The sequence below is a fragment of the Bicyclus anynana genome, chromosome Z (assembly GCF_947172395.1).
Source record: "Bicyclus anynana chromosome Z, ilBicAnyn1.1, whole genome shotgun sequence".
Taxonomy (NCBI): Eukaryota; Metazoa; Arthropoda; class Insecta; order Lepidoptera; family Nymphalidae; genus Bicyclus; species Bicyclus anynana.
Window position 1 is genome coordinate 14,392,512 of NC_069110.1, and position 14,907 is coordinate 14,407,418.

The 14,907-nt window shown below is 35.0% G+C and overlaps 1 protein-coding gene across 1 annotated transcript in view; it reads right to left on the reverse strand.

Annotated features, from left to right (window-relative positions):
* LOC112047828 (ras-GEF domain-containing family member 1B) overlaps positions 1 to 14,409 on the reverse strand; it is a 28,936-nt gene extending 14,527 nt beyond the window's left edge. The window contains exons 1-9 of the mRNA XM_024085087.2: positions 14,251 to 14,409; positions 11,923 to 12,069; positions 8,970 to 9,071; positions 5,464 to 5,583; positions 4,327 to 4,563; positions 3,878 to 4,023; positions 3,057 to 3,201; positions 1,982 to 2,233; positions 432 to 575 (exon numbers count right to left, since the gene is read on the reverse strand). Coding sequence (XP_023940855.1) covers positions 432 to 575; positions 1,982 to 2,233; positions 3,057 to 3,201; positions 3,878 to 4,023; positions 4,327 to 4,563; positions 5,464 to 5,583; positions 8,970 to 9,071; positions 11,923 to 11,985 — 1,209 coding nt within the window. The 5' untranslated portion in view covers positions 11,986 to 12,069; positions 14,251 to 14,409. The remainder of the gene's footprint in view (positions 1 to 431; positions 576 to 1,981; positions 2,234 to 3,056; positions 3,202 to 3,877; positions 4,024 to 4,326; positions 4,564 to 5,463; positions 5,584 to 8,969; positions 9,072 to 11,922; positions 12,070 to 14,250) is intronic.
* Positions 14,410 to 14,907: the final 498 nt, after the last annotated feature.

Below are 14,907 nucleotides of genomic sequence, written 5' to 3' on the forward strand. Positions count from 1 at the left end.
AAGAACCAGCTCATGACTAAGGACCCCGTATGGGTTCAAAACTAATTCGACTACATAATCAGACGTTATATCACGTGAGTTTTAGCCGTGTTTCATAATCAATTATTATGTTTTTACCATTGACCTGTTATAATAAAAGGACGCACAATCAAGTAGAAAAATTAACTTGAAAATTAGCCAATTTTGCTTTGACAGTTTTAGAATTATTGGTAAAGAAAATTATACCTAAAGGACTTTAAATATAGTCCAATATTCTATAAAATCCAAATTCAGAGCAAATTCAACCTTAAGGATTGAGTATAAGCTTGAATTTGCAAATGCGACTACTTGAATTAAGTGCCAAGAAGTTAAGTATGTTTAGCACTCATTAAGTGGGGACGTTTTATGGTCACTGATTGTGCATCCACTTTTTACGATGGATTTTTACTCACAGTTTTCTTCAGACGAGCGATGGGCGGCATGTTGAGCGCGCCCACGATGGCCATCAGCGAGTTGAAGTTGCCCAAGTTGAAGCACTCGCGCGCCGTCATCACCCACTGCTCCATCACCCGCGCGCGGTACTTACTCTTCACCGCCTGTAATCATTTTGTTAAAGTTTACTCCTTGACGGCCTCCGTGACGATTTACAAGACAGAGGTCCTGGGTTCGATCCCGGCTGGACCGATTGATATTTTCTTAATTGGTCCAGGTCTGGCTGGTGGGAGGCTTTGGCCGTGGCTAGTTACCAACCTACCGGCAAAGACGGTACACGGCATCGTACCGGAACGCTAAATCGCTTGGCGGTACGATGCCGTGTAGAAACCGAATGGAGTGTGGATTTTCATTCTCCTCCTAACAAGTTACAAGTTAGCCCGCTTCTATCTTAGATTGCATCATCACTTACAATCAGGTGAGATTGCAGTCAAGGGCTAACTTGTAAAGAATAAAAAAAAATGCGTGCGGACGCGCTAGGGTGCATGTGCACGCTGCTGGCGAGCGCGCACACCGCGGCCTGCTGCTCCTCGGTTGCGCACCTTTCATTCACTTTTCAGGCGTAAGTATTGAGACGTACATAGTGTATGGTGCGGGGCAACATACAGCTATTTAGACAGTCGATCTGAAAGAGTAAACTCCATTCGTGTTTTTTTAACACGTTTTTATTAGCTTCACTTGTAACTAACTATGTATGTAAGAAAATCTTGGAATAGCAATTTGACCCACTTCGTCTTCGATTATATTGAAATTTTGCACACGCTCTGAGTTCTGATGACAATACATGACTGGCTAAGAAACGTCATTACAAACCCAAAATGGCGGCCTTCCAAAGATGATATTGATATCAAATGAAAGGGTTTGCTGCAACGACATTATATTGTACCTACGGTACATAATAGACTCGACGTTCACTGTCAATCGCTCGACCCACGGAAGATTACGCGAATATTCGGTATTATTTGAATTACTTTGTACGAAAACATATTTTTTAAATTTTTTGTAGTTAATAAAATATTACCTATGCAGTTGGGTTCCTAGAAGTGGTCTCGTTAATACCTTGAAGTTATGAGAAATACTCCCGACCATCCTGTATAAGTGAAATATTTTTCAAATCGATCCAGTAGTTTCAGAGCCTATTCAATGCAAACAAACAATCAAATCTTTCCTCTTTATAAATAGTATAGATACAGTAGACATGTAGTTAGACCATCGATCTCCTATTATTAAGTGGATGCACAATCAGCGACTAAAAAACGTCCCCACTCAATGAGTGCCAAACACAACTTCTTGGCACTCAATTCAAGTAGTCGCATTTGCAAATTCAAGCTTATACTCAATATTTAAGGTTGAATTTGCTCTGAATTTGGGATTTTATTTAAAGGCCTTTGTAGGTATAATTTTCTTTACCAATAATTCTAAAACTGTCAAAGCAAAATTAGCCAGTTGTTAAGTGAAATGTTTTACATGATTGTGCGTCCTTTTATTATAAGAGGTCAATGAGTTATACCTTCAATATATCCGTTGCAACCAGATAAGTCAGCCGGTTGAACCAATCGGCGTAGGCCTCCAAATTCTTCGTGCTTTTGGCCTCAGCGTGGTGGAGGTTGATGCTCTTAGCGGAGCTCGACTGCGCCGGCTGAGAAGGCGCGAACGTCTGGACGAACTCCTCGGGGCCGACGAACGAGAGTCTATGCAGTTCCACGTTGGTTAGCTGGTTTGCAAGTTCCACAGGTGTAAGTCCCAAGGTTATGATGTCTCCCTGTAACAAAGGTAATTTTTTGTCAAAAGTACAAAAGGGGCAAATGGTCGTCTTCAGAGTATCCTACTTCAGTAATTGCCAAGAAAGAACTCTTTTAAGTTCCTTAGTTACTTAGGAGTTGCAAAATGGGTATCTAGAGAAGAAAAAAGAAAAAGGGGACGTCAGAGAGACGTCTTCTCACAAATGAGTGGCACGATCTGGATGCTTACAGCCCGAAATAGAAAACTATGGAAAGATTTAGCGAATGTCTACGCCGGAGATTTTGTTAGTCAAAAGTCCAATAGGTCTAACAATGGCCGTCTTCAGAGTATCCTACTTCTGTCATTGCCAAGAAGGAACTCTTTTAAGTTTCTTAGTTACTTAGGAGTTGCAAAATGGGTATCTAGAGAAGAAAAAAGAAATAGTGGACGTCAGAGAGACGTCTTCTCACAGATGAATGGCATGATCTGAATGCTTACAGCCCGAAATAGAAAACTATGGAAAGATTTAGCGAATGTCTACGCCGGAGATTTTTTTGTCAAAAGTCCAATAGGTCTAACAATGGCCATCTTCAGAGTATCCTACTTCAGTAATTGCCAAGAGAGAACTCTTTTTAAGTTCCTTAGTAGAAGCTACAAAATGGGTGCCTAGGGAAGAAAAAAGAAAAAAAGGGGACGTCAGAGAGACGTCTTCTCACAAATGAGTGGCACGATCTGGATGCTTACAGCCCGAAATATAAAACTATGGAAAGATTTAGGGAATTCTACGCCGTAGAGACTTTTGGCAAAAGTCCAATAGGGCTAACAATGGTGGGATGACAGAGTACATACAAGTTGATAATTACCAACGGTAGTTGATCGACGTGACTGACTTGAGGTACAGGTACCAAGGTCTCCTCGTATTGCTCGAGGGCCGTCAACTTGTCGAGCAACTTCTCCAACATGCTCGACACCTCAGCAGCCATTGGCGCCATGTGTTCCGCTGCACATCTGGTTGATCAATAAATAATTAAAATACATATAAATTAAATAGGGTAGTTAACTCATGTCAAATTTAATATAAACAATATTAATTTCGTGTAAAAATTAAGGATTTTAGGAAAGGATTATTATATTAAGTCGTTGACTTTTTATAATAAAAGGACGCACAATTATGTAGAAAATGTTACTTAAAAACTGGTCAATTTTGCTTTGACAGTTTTAGAATTATTGATAAAGAATTATACCTATAGGCCTTTAAATATAGTCCAATATTCAATAAAATCCCAAATTCAGAGCAAATTCAACCTTAAGTATTGAGTTTAAGGTTGAATTTGTAAATGCGACTACTTGAATCGAGTGCCAAGAAGTTGTGTTTGGCACTCATTGAGTGGGGACGTTTTTTGGTCGCTGATTGTGCATCCACTTATTAATAGGAGATCGATGTATTAAGTATGAAACTTAATTTAAAAATCATGTATTTTTTCAAATTTTCCAAACTTCCAAAACTCTGTCGTCCATTTTGTGACGTCACAATGTTACTTGATGTACTAAGCGTCAAACTATTATGGCCGAAATACAGACCATCATGGCCGACAGGCGTTTTGGCTCGTATTGTCAAAAACATATATTTATTTAAAAGTATATTCCACAGCAGCGGAATATATTGCTTGTCAAGCGTGCTTACCGTTGAGTTATGTTCCTCACGAGCGCCATAATCCTCTCGTCACGAAAATCATATGGGAACATACAAGTCCATTGAGTCAAAACCCGAACAAGTGACATCATGTCAGTCACTTCCCTGTCCATCAGTTCCTTCATTTCCGTCTTACCCTGTACAATAAAAATATGTAAATAAGTACATCTACACATTTAAAATATTTAAATATCTATATCGATGAATCACCTAAACTAATGAATCGGTTTTAATGAAATTTTATTACTACCGACCGACCGAAACCGGTTCACTGACATATCAACGCTCAGCTGAAGCAGCTAAGGCCTAGTTCGCACTACTTTTTGCGTCGGGGGTTACATAGAGTATTATAGATAATGGTACGGATCATTGTGCGCGAGTCCAACTCTTACTTGGCCGATTATATTTAATTAAAAAGAGTAGAAGGGACTAACACTCACCACTTTCTCATAGTTCTTGAAATATCTCTTACACAGCTTGGCAAGTAATTCGTGGGGTTTGACGAACAGCCGTGAACATAACAGGAACGTGAAGACATATGGCTTGCTGGCGCCCGGACGTAGAACTTCGACCAACGCGTCGAATGTAGCTGTTACTATATGACCATCTTTGTACTCCAGATCTGGTTTGTCATATGGATCATCTGCCTTTATGTTGGGGCCCAAAACGGCGGTAAGCTGAAATAAAATCCATACACACTGACTCGACAAACTTTGTTCTGTTATATAAATCTCTTTCATACAATAATACTTGAAGCCTGATTTTAAAATGAAGGTAGGGAGGTGAATAGTTTACGACCTACTATCATGGGCGTACCTCGCTGGTACGGGCGGAAGGGGGGGGGGGGGGGGGGGGTACTTGAGCTCCATAGCTATGCGATAGAAGCAAAACGGGATGTGGGTTGAGAACCGTTTCGTTTCAAAGCTACAGCCGAAACCGAAACTGAAGCTGAAGCTGAAATGCGTTTTCGGTTCCGGCTGTAAAAACTGGTTTGATGTATAGGTATAGCTGCCCCCCCCCTCCATAGATACAATCCTGGCTACGCTCATGCCTATTATCAAAATATACACAAAGAAAACTTGAAAATCGATCAAGGCGTTTTGGAGCAGTATGACAATTTAACAGTGTGACACTAGAAGTCTATAAATGTGAAAATGAGTAACTTGTTGAATAGTAAGCCATTGTAAAACTTTTAATACATAAAATAAGTTCGTTCCTTCGTTATCAACCCATATTCGGCTCACTGCTGAGCTTGAGTCTCCTCTCAGAATGAGAGGGGTTAAGCCAATAGAAATGCGGATTGGCAGACTTCACACACGCAGAGAATTAAGAAAATTCTCTGGTATGCAGGTGTCCTCACGATGTTTTCCTTCACCGTTTGAGACACGTGATATCTAATTTCTTAAAATGCACACAACTGAAAAGTTGGAGGTGCATGCCCCGGACCGAATTCGAACCCACACTCTCCGGAATCGGAGGCAGAGGTCATATCTATCACGCATCCTACTTATAATAAGTAGGTAAGTACATTTTATACTTAAAGTAAGTTTAATAAACAATAATTAAAGTCCACGTACCTGGGGAGGGTCTACCGATTGGGAAGAGACGAAATTTATACTGCCATTCATTACCCTGTGTTCGCAACTATTCTCCGACATGTAGTTATTTGCTCTTACAAAAGAATAGTAGGCATCTTTCTGTGAACAAAAATATATGTAAATTAACTAAAAGAAAATGCAAATAATCTATCTATATATAGAGGTAAATTCTGTACATGAAATATATTTCCATAACAACTATCAGAGGGTACATTAGTACTCGATATTGATGCCAAAAATGCAATCAGTAAATTTTTTGTCTGTCTGTATGTTCGTTATAGAAACAAAAACTACTCAACGGATTTTAACGAAACTTGGTACAATTATTCTTCATACTCGTGGGCACGTTATACTATACTTTACATCACGCTACGATCAATAGGAGCAAAGCAGTGAAGGGAAATGTTGAAAATTTGAGAAGTTACTCCATTTTTACAGCGATGATAATGAAAGGGTGGGATCAAAGAGGTCTAGTTGATAAATAAATAATAAATATTTATTTCTTTCTTTCTATAAATTAAGTACTAAAAACTTTTTCTTTATAAATCGTGCGCGTGGAATTCAATCGTTCAAAAACCATAATTATGTGTTTGATGGGTAAATCAAGTCTAGATGTAAGTAAAGAAAAACGAATCTAATAAATGAATTTTGATCAACAAAATTATTATCAGACATCAAAGTCCTAACAATAGGGATGATGAATTTTTTTTAATTGTATATAAATTAGGAGTATGCTAATACTTAAGCAATTATTTAAAAGTAACAGGGTATCTGCGATCATTACTTTCGGAGCTACAGGGATTTAAAGGGTCATATTTGCGGCACAGCCACGGAGCCGTTCAAACAAAATTACAAATATTTTTGTTATTTGTGCGTTTATGTTTATTTATATTTATTGAAAAATGTCTTGTTTAATGTAAGGAAACTAAAAATGTATGAATTTGCATCTAGTTACGATAAAATATTTTTAGTAGATTTGAAATTATATAATCTTATTTATTTTGCAAACATCCAGACAATCTTTGTTTTATTACCCGACTGCAAGAAGGGTTATGTTTTTCGCGCGTATCTTGTATGTATGTATGTATGTAATATTCTTTATTACCGCATATCTTCCAAAACGCTGGACGGATTTACGTAATTAAGATATCGTTAGATTTGTCTTAATAACCCAAGTGTTCTTAGATAGTTGAAATTAAAAAAAAACCAACAAAACGACTGTGAGACGCTATAGACTCGATGTGATTTTTTTTTTTTTTTTTACTATTGCAGCATGGGTATCAAAATGAAGGGCTTTTTGTGAGAAATTCAAAATGGTATATTATGGCCATGTTAAAAAAAACTAGAATTAGAAAAAGTTATTTATTAATTGTCTATACAAAATACGTGAGGCGGATTACTATAAGGTGCGAGCTTTATGTAGTGAAGTTATAAAACACCTAAAATATCCTAAATATATTGATTATAAAAATCGGACAAGTGCGAGTCAGATTCGCCCGCCGAGGGTTCCGTAGATCTTTTTGAATATTTACTTAATCTCGGTTGGACGTAGGTATACATTATCGTACTTTGTAACATGTAATCAACCTAACAAATAATTCCGAAATTCACCATCTATCGTAACTAAAAAGGTGTGAAATAAATAAATTAATTAAACAAATAAAAAAACCCGACTGCATAAATTATACAAAAACTAGAAAGAAAAAAACAAGCTCAGTCCAGAAGTGTAGAAAGCAGTTAGAAAACAGTCGGGACCTGTAAAAAAATGTAGACGAAAATCATTCTATTCAATATAACTGTCCCGACTGTTTTCTAACTGCTTTCTACACTTCTGGACTGAGCTTGTTTTTTTCTTTCTAGTTTTTGTATAATTTATACAGTCGGGTTTTTTTATTTGTTTAATTAATTTTTTTTTATTTTTTTTTTTATTATTATATTTTTATTTTATTTTTATTTTTTATATATTAATTAGATTATTAACCTTATTTACTAGAATGCATACATCAATATATTGAACTAGTCACCTAGTCATCACCCCCATTACATAGATAGTAACGTGTAACAAACCTTGAAATAATTATTTCGTTCCGCCATCTCGTATTCTTCTTTAAAACACAAAAATAATAATTCTTTAAAACACATAAATAATGTTTTAATTTTAATTTTCAATACACGGTTACTTATGTCTGATATACTGACGATTATGGCACTGAATTTAATGAAAATGACACAGGCGAGATTTAAATAACAAAGCACGGAGATGACATGATCTGACATTAGATATTTTGCAGATATACCCACCGTTTCGTTATATTCTTTGAGACATAACTGCGCATTACTCTCTGATAAGAATTTAAAGAACTAATGGATGACTCCGTCTTTGTTCGCTTAACTTTATATATATTTTTAATATCCGTTTTTTATTTTTAATTAACCCAAGAGACCTCTTTGATTTCTAATTACTAAACATATCCCTCTATTGAAATTGTTGTACCTACTATTGTTACACATCCTGAGGAAACTTGCACACTAGAGCATTTTCTTAATTCTCTGTGTGTGTAAAGTCTGCTAATCCGCATTGGTCCAGCGAGATGGACTATTGGCGTAACCCATCTCACTCTGAGATGTGACTCGAGCTCTGCAGTGAGCCGAATATGGGTTGATACCGATTATTGTTACTCAACATAGAGTAATATATAGTATTTTTGGTTCATATAAATATCTAAATATTATATTGAATTTATTTGTATTTGTATCTAACCATGTTTATGAATATGTATTTATTTATATTTGTAACTAGCAGACACCACGCGGTTTTACCCGCGTAGTTCCCGTTCCCGTGAGAAGACGAATAAAATGTAGCACACTCACAAATAATGTGATTTATAGTAAAAAAAATTGGTTCTATGGATCAAGTAATTATCCCCTACAACCTCACTTACTTCTTGACTTGAATGGACTTGAATGATCCTATAAGGGTTCCGTTTTTTCCTTTTGAGGTACAGAACCCTAAGGTTCACTTGTTGCGAATCATGAGGCCTAGAAACTGGTGGTAAGGTCTCCCACAATACTTATTTATATACAACCTATGATCCAACGGCAAGCTAACGTTTCTCATGGGGCAGATTTTGCACCATTGAATAAAATTAATATCGGTACTATGTTAACGGAAATATGTAATAAACAAACAAACATTCGTTTATTTTATGTAACTGAATATGTAGCACCTAAATGCAAATAAGCATGTTCAATTCAAGTTTATTTATATCTTAGAAAATTTAAATACATTGTGCCAACAGTGAACACTGAAACAGTCGTTTGTTCAACAGTGGTTTGAATCCCGAGTAAGCGAAAGATCCTATAATTGAATCCTATAATATATCTTGAGTCCTGTGAGAGATTCAAAGTCGGGAGTGTTACGAACGAAGTTGCCAAAGTATAGCTTACACACAGAAGTGGAAATCACTTTGTAAAACATAACTTACGTCATAATACGAGAGACCAGTGCCGTGAAGAATCGCTGGATCAGTAGGTATAGATGAGTGTTCCGGTGGCGGCGGTGCTGGCTCAGTGGGTGGAGGCGGCAACTGAAAAAAAATAACAACATATTTACCATGACCTTCATTATGATTAGCCTATTTTAATGGCTACAAGAACTGCGCTCGAGTATAATCAGGCGTGTTGCCACGCAACGATCATGTCCAAGATGGGACGCGCTTGCCTAGAAAATAAATATACACTCTTTGCCTTGATCATATTGAAATATAGCTAGCAAGAGCCGCAGGAAGGGCATTCCACCTCTTGGATGTTCAATTAACAAAGCCAAAGGTTTGGTGTTTGCCTGGATATCAATCGTTGATGCCCAGGGATGCCACTGCTTATGGTGTCTCGCTGTCCGTCCCGTAAAAAAGGGAGGGATGAAACAAGATCGTGGAGTTCTTGAGCCAAACGTTGATGCCCAGGGATGCCACTGTTTACGGTGTCTCGCTGTCCTGTAGCAAAAGGGAGGGATGAAACAAGATCGTGGAGTTCTTGAGCCAAACGTTGATGCCCAAGGATGTCACTGTTTACGGTGTCCCGCTGTCCTGTAGCTAAAGGGAGGGATGAAACAAGATCGTGGAGTTCTTGAGGAAAACGTTAATGCCCAGGGATGCCACTGTTTACGGTGTCTCGCTGTCCTGTAGTAAAAGGAAGGGATGAAACAAGATCGTGGAGTTCTTGAGGAAAACGTTAATGCCCAGGGATGCCACTGTTTACGGTGTCTCGCTGTCCTGTAGCAAAAGGGAGGGATGAAACAAGATCCTGGAGTTCTTGAGCCAAAGGTTGATGCCTAGGGTTGCCACTGTTTACGGTGTCTCGCTGTCCTGTAGCAAAAGGGAGGGATGAAACAAGATCCTGGAGTTCTTGAGCCAAAGGTTGATGCCTAGGGTTGCCACTGTTTACGGTGTCTCGCTGTCCTGTAGCTAAAGGGAGGGAGGAAACAAGATCGTGCAATTCCTGAGCTAAACGTGGATGTCCAGGGATGCCACTGTTTACGGTGTCTCGCTGTCCTATAGCAAAAGGGAGGGAGAAAACAGGATCTTGGAGTTCCTGAGCACACTCTCTAAAGTTAACATACTGTCTCCCTCTGTCTCCTTATAGGAAAATAGCTCTCACCTTATTAAAAAGTTAAAGTTTAATCATCGATTTAGTCATACCTCTTTCATGTCTATCCATTCACCATCATGGTTTGAATCTGAATTGCTATCGATCGACTGAAGTAATTTACAAATGTAACTTCTTACAGACGACATCTTTACACTAATTAAACTGCTTAAATGCCGACCGATATGCCTTAGAGTATAAATCATAACATGCTAACCAATTCACAAAATGTTTTAAAGTTGATCGCAGACTGTAGAAAAAACCGCAATAAAACACCTCATTACATTGCAGCTACTCATTTGCGATAACAAAGTTGTTCACATATAAAAATTCTGAAATATGATCTCAAGCAGTGTATGCAGTAATGGCCGAAGAACATAATCAAATGTAGCGTAATTTTATGCCTACCTTTCAAATAACAGGAAATAGAAAATAAACAGTATTCTGTTCATGAGAAATACGATAACGTAACGATATAGTAACGATTTATATTATATAATAAACGTAAAAGTTTATATGGATGTTTATTACTCTTTAACGTCGCAACTACTTAACCGATTTGATTGAAATTTAAAATGAAGATAGATTAACAAATAGGCTCATTCTGTCCCGAAAAATGCCCTGGATTCCCAAGATTTGCGAAAAACTGATGGTTATGATGGTATGGATTTTTGTAATTCTTTAACGTCGCGACTATTGAACCGATCTAGCTGAAATTCAGATTGGAGATAGATTAACATATATGTTGTCCCAAATACCATAATCACTGAGTGATTTGCAAAAAAACTGATTTTAATGATGGTATGAACTCTTTACTTTCTTATTTGGATACAATTTAGTTTTGAATACTCCATAGTCCCGAGGATCGCTTCTTAAACGACCACATATATAATGTAAAAATATAGCACACTAACAAACTCCTTCATTGGAAACTACGATGTTAAATGAAAATTACTTAATAAGCTTAATTTAGAGTTGAAAGTTGTATATTCTTTCTTTCTTTCTTTCGAATATGTTCCATTTGTGACTGGTTTTGCTTTTGCTTTTGTTTATTTTTATGAGAAAATCAAATATTAAAGGAAAATAGACTTTAATCAACCTTATACAGAGTAAATTTAATAAGTACTATAGCACTGGTTCCTTGAACTAAACAAGTTAAACACTAACTAAAGTTTACTGTATGTAACTGTTACGAGTATTCCAGTTTTTTTTTTTGTAATACAAATACATATAAGCATATGTCATCATATATGAGAATACGCGGGCTTTACTTACATGATAACATATTTAATACAAATCCCAAAGAGTTAAATAGAACAAGTTATTCTACTAACAACTGAATAAGCATAAGGTTGCATCAGTAAAGGTAAATAGTTTATAATATTATAAAACTAGAGGATGTGCCTTCTTCAGCAAGAAAATTATTTATTTACAAATTCCATGGGAGCTATGAATTTTTTCAGGACAAAAAGTAGTCCATATGTTGCTCAATAACCTCCTCTATCTTGCAGTGAAAGGCATATTGTTTAGCTGTTCCAGAAGTTAGCCCCACAGAATTAAAAATATATACAGTGGAACTCATTGTAATTTTTAGGGCTCCGTAGTCCACAAGGAAGAATTATAGTTTTGGCATGTCCTTCTATCCGTCCGTCCACGGTTTGTTTGGCGCAGAGACTACTTTACTACTAGAAAGCTGTAATTTAGCATGTACCTAGTCCTACCTGCGTGCCGAGCATGATCATTTAAAAGCATTACCGTTCATGAAAAATCAATGCAGTATTAAATGAAACTAACCTTTACATTGCATCCACTGCAGGAGGCTTCATTTAATTTGCTAGCGTAGTAATACATAGCCATTCAATAGCCACAAGCCAACTGTCTGCTCGCTTCGATAAAGCCCCTAAGGCTTCTGCGTTGCCGGTTTTATTCCATTTGTAGTAACTATGAAGAGAAAATATAAATACATTTTTATTTACATTACAAAATAAATGGAATGAAAATATTCTTTTTGTACACTAGACACAAAACTTATTATTATTATTATTTTTATTAATTGTATCATTGACATATTTCTTCAACTTGAACTGACATTTATTTAAAATTGTTTATTTTACATTTATTTTACATTATAACTCTTTCATATTTATTACTTATTGACATAATTGCAATCCCCTTCTCTAAAATTAAAAATTTTCGTAGATTTAACTATAGTTTAATCTTATACTTTAAGTTTTTAACAGGACTCTGCTGTGCTAGAGCCTATAAAAGATGGTTACAGTAGTCTAAGAATTTTGTAACCAATTTATGTTTAATGTTTTTCTGCTGTTATTGTTGGTATTTCCAATAAATAAATAAAACAAGAATACAAAAATCCCCAGACAACCTAATAGAACACCTAATAACCATATATATAACATTACACTTATTTACCTAAAGAAAGTAAGAAAAAAAGGCAACAATTTTTTTAAAAAACATCCATGGCTCAACTCCTTGTTCAGGGAGACAGTTATATTTATTACCATTGGTATATATGCTTTTATTTATACCAATGGCCATAAAACTGACCTAGTAGACCTAACTTGAGTATTGTATATCACTTATTTAGTATAATAGTCTGGTTGAGTTATCTCTAAATCAGTTAATTTTGAAAATGAAAGCCATTGACATTAATTAATTGGTCTTCCCAGAAGATTCGCTACATTTTATCTATACAACTAAAAGAAGTCGTAATATAAAACTCAATAATTTGGAACAGTCTTGCATAATATTATCCTCCGAAATTGCTTGAGTTACCAAAAGTTTATCTGTAGTTTATGTTGCTAAGGGCAAAACTTAATAATGTTTCAACCAGCTAATTTTCTTTATTCACACTTACATTATCACTTAAGCAAGATTCTGATGATGACGAAAATTTTGAGAAACAACATAACTTCTTTAAATATTTAAAACAAAAATGAACCCCTATTTCTCTTGATCATATTTTCTATGTTTAACTTTGCAGGTTCTTACAAAATGAATATTTCAGAAAACTAAATTACTATTCTGTTTGTCACCCGATCACAGCTTAACAGTTAAATGAATCTGGACAAAATTTTGCACGGAAATCAATAATAGTCTGCTATAGCACATAGTCTAATTTTTATTTGCATATTTCCATACAAATGGGTGGGTAAAACTCTAGGCACTGCTAGTTTATTTTATAGGATTATAGTACACACAGACACAGAGGTTTCACTTGCGTTTTTCTGTTGTTGTAGGAACATGCAGATAAAATTAGAACTTTCTATTGTAAAAGAATTTTCAACCAAACAAACTTTATCTCTTTAAAATGAATGATTTAACAATCTTACCATATGTGGAGTCCTAACATAAATAAATGAAGGGTTGGTTCTAATTGATAACCACAGAATATATTATAGATAGAAATACTTTTCATACATACATATATTATTTTTGTTTTTTTTTTATGAAAAGTTCAACCAGCCAACAATTATTTTTTTCGAGAAAAAAAAAGAATAACAATTCATTGTAATATTTTACTTATCATGATGTAAAGAACAATTCATTGTAATATTTTACTTAACATGATATACCTACAATGACTTTCTAATAAGTAATGAAAATAAGTTAATGAAAAAGCTAATGGCGCCTGACAAAGTTGAAAATATTGATTTTATTTTTATAGAAGATATTCCATCTATACATTTCAAACGATTTAAATTCCATAAATATTAAATACCTACACACTTATTACCTAGGTACCAAGACATATACCATAAAAATAGTTGATGTCATTATTGCAAGGTTAATTGTATACAATCGAAAATGTTAAATAAGTATTTAAAAAATATTGGAACTTAAAAAAATATTGGAAATTAATATATTTTATTAAAAAGAGTTACCTACATGTAATGGATTACAAGGTAAACATTAATGAAAAGCAGTAAATTATTATACATAAAAAAGAACTTCATAACTATTTACGATTTATGAATACATTTTCCATTTAGAAAACTAAATTATTGAAAAATCTTTATACTTTCATCTTTAAAATTTACAGTGAAAGTTGCGAGCAAGAACCACTAGACAATTAGCTACCATATAATATACGGTTTAACTTACCGATTGTGTAATAATTTAGAGGCAGACGAAAAAGTGATAAGAAAGCTCAATTAACTAATGTTTTTAAGCACATATTTAATTCAAAATAATTATTTTATCATAATTTTTAACACATAAATAAGCACTGCTCTTTTTGTAACTAAAGCAGACTAAAAAATACATAGAGTCATAGACAAGCAGGTTGCGTCTGTGTTGTGTTACTGATCGGACCATAGATGATACATTATATATTGAGATAGATACGCAACTCTCATTTCAGTTAAAAAAATTATGTACCGTGATCACTAGATGGCGCATTCTAATTAGATTTATTGGCTACCCATAGATGGCGTTCTCTCTACGAGTATAATCTATATTTTAGTTGTATGACTATTGCTGTTTGTTTTCCTTAATACTTATATATTATTAATGAAAATAATTTATATTTACAAAATCACCTATTTCACTATATAATACTAATGTACCCAAATATTTAAAATTGCCAAATTTTATAAATATATAGAAATAAGGAAAACAAACTGCAATAAACCTTCAAATATTAAAGGATTTTTAATCAAAGAAAGAAAAGAAGATTCTTATTATTCAACGATTTATTTTTTCTTTTGTGATTATGAAAATATCTTAATGCACTTCAGCAGCCTGATAACATTAGTGCAC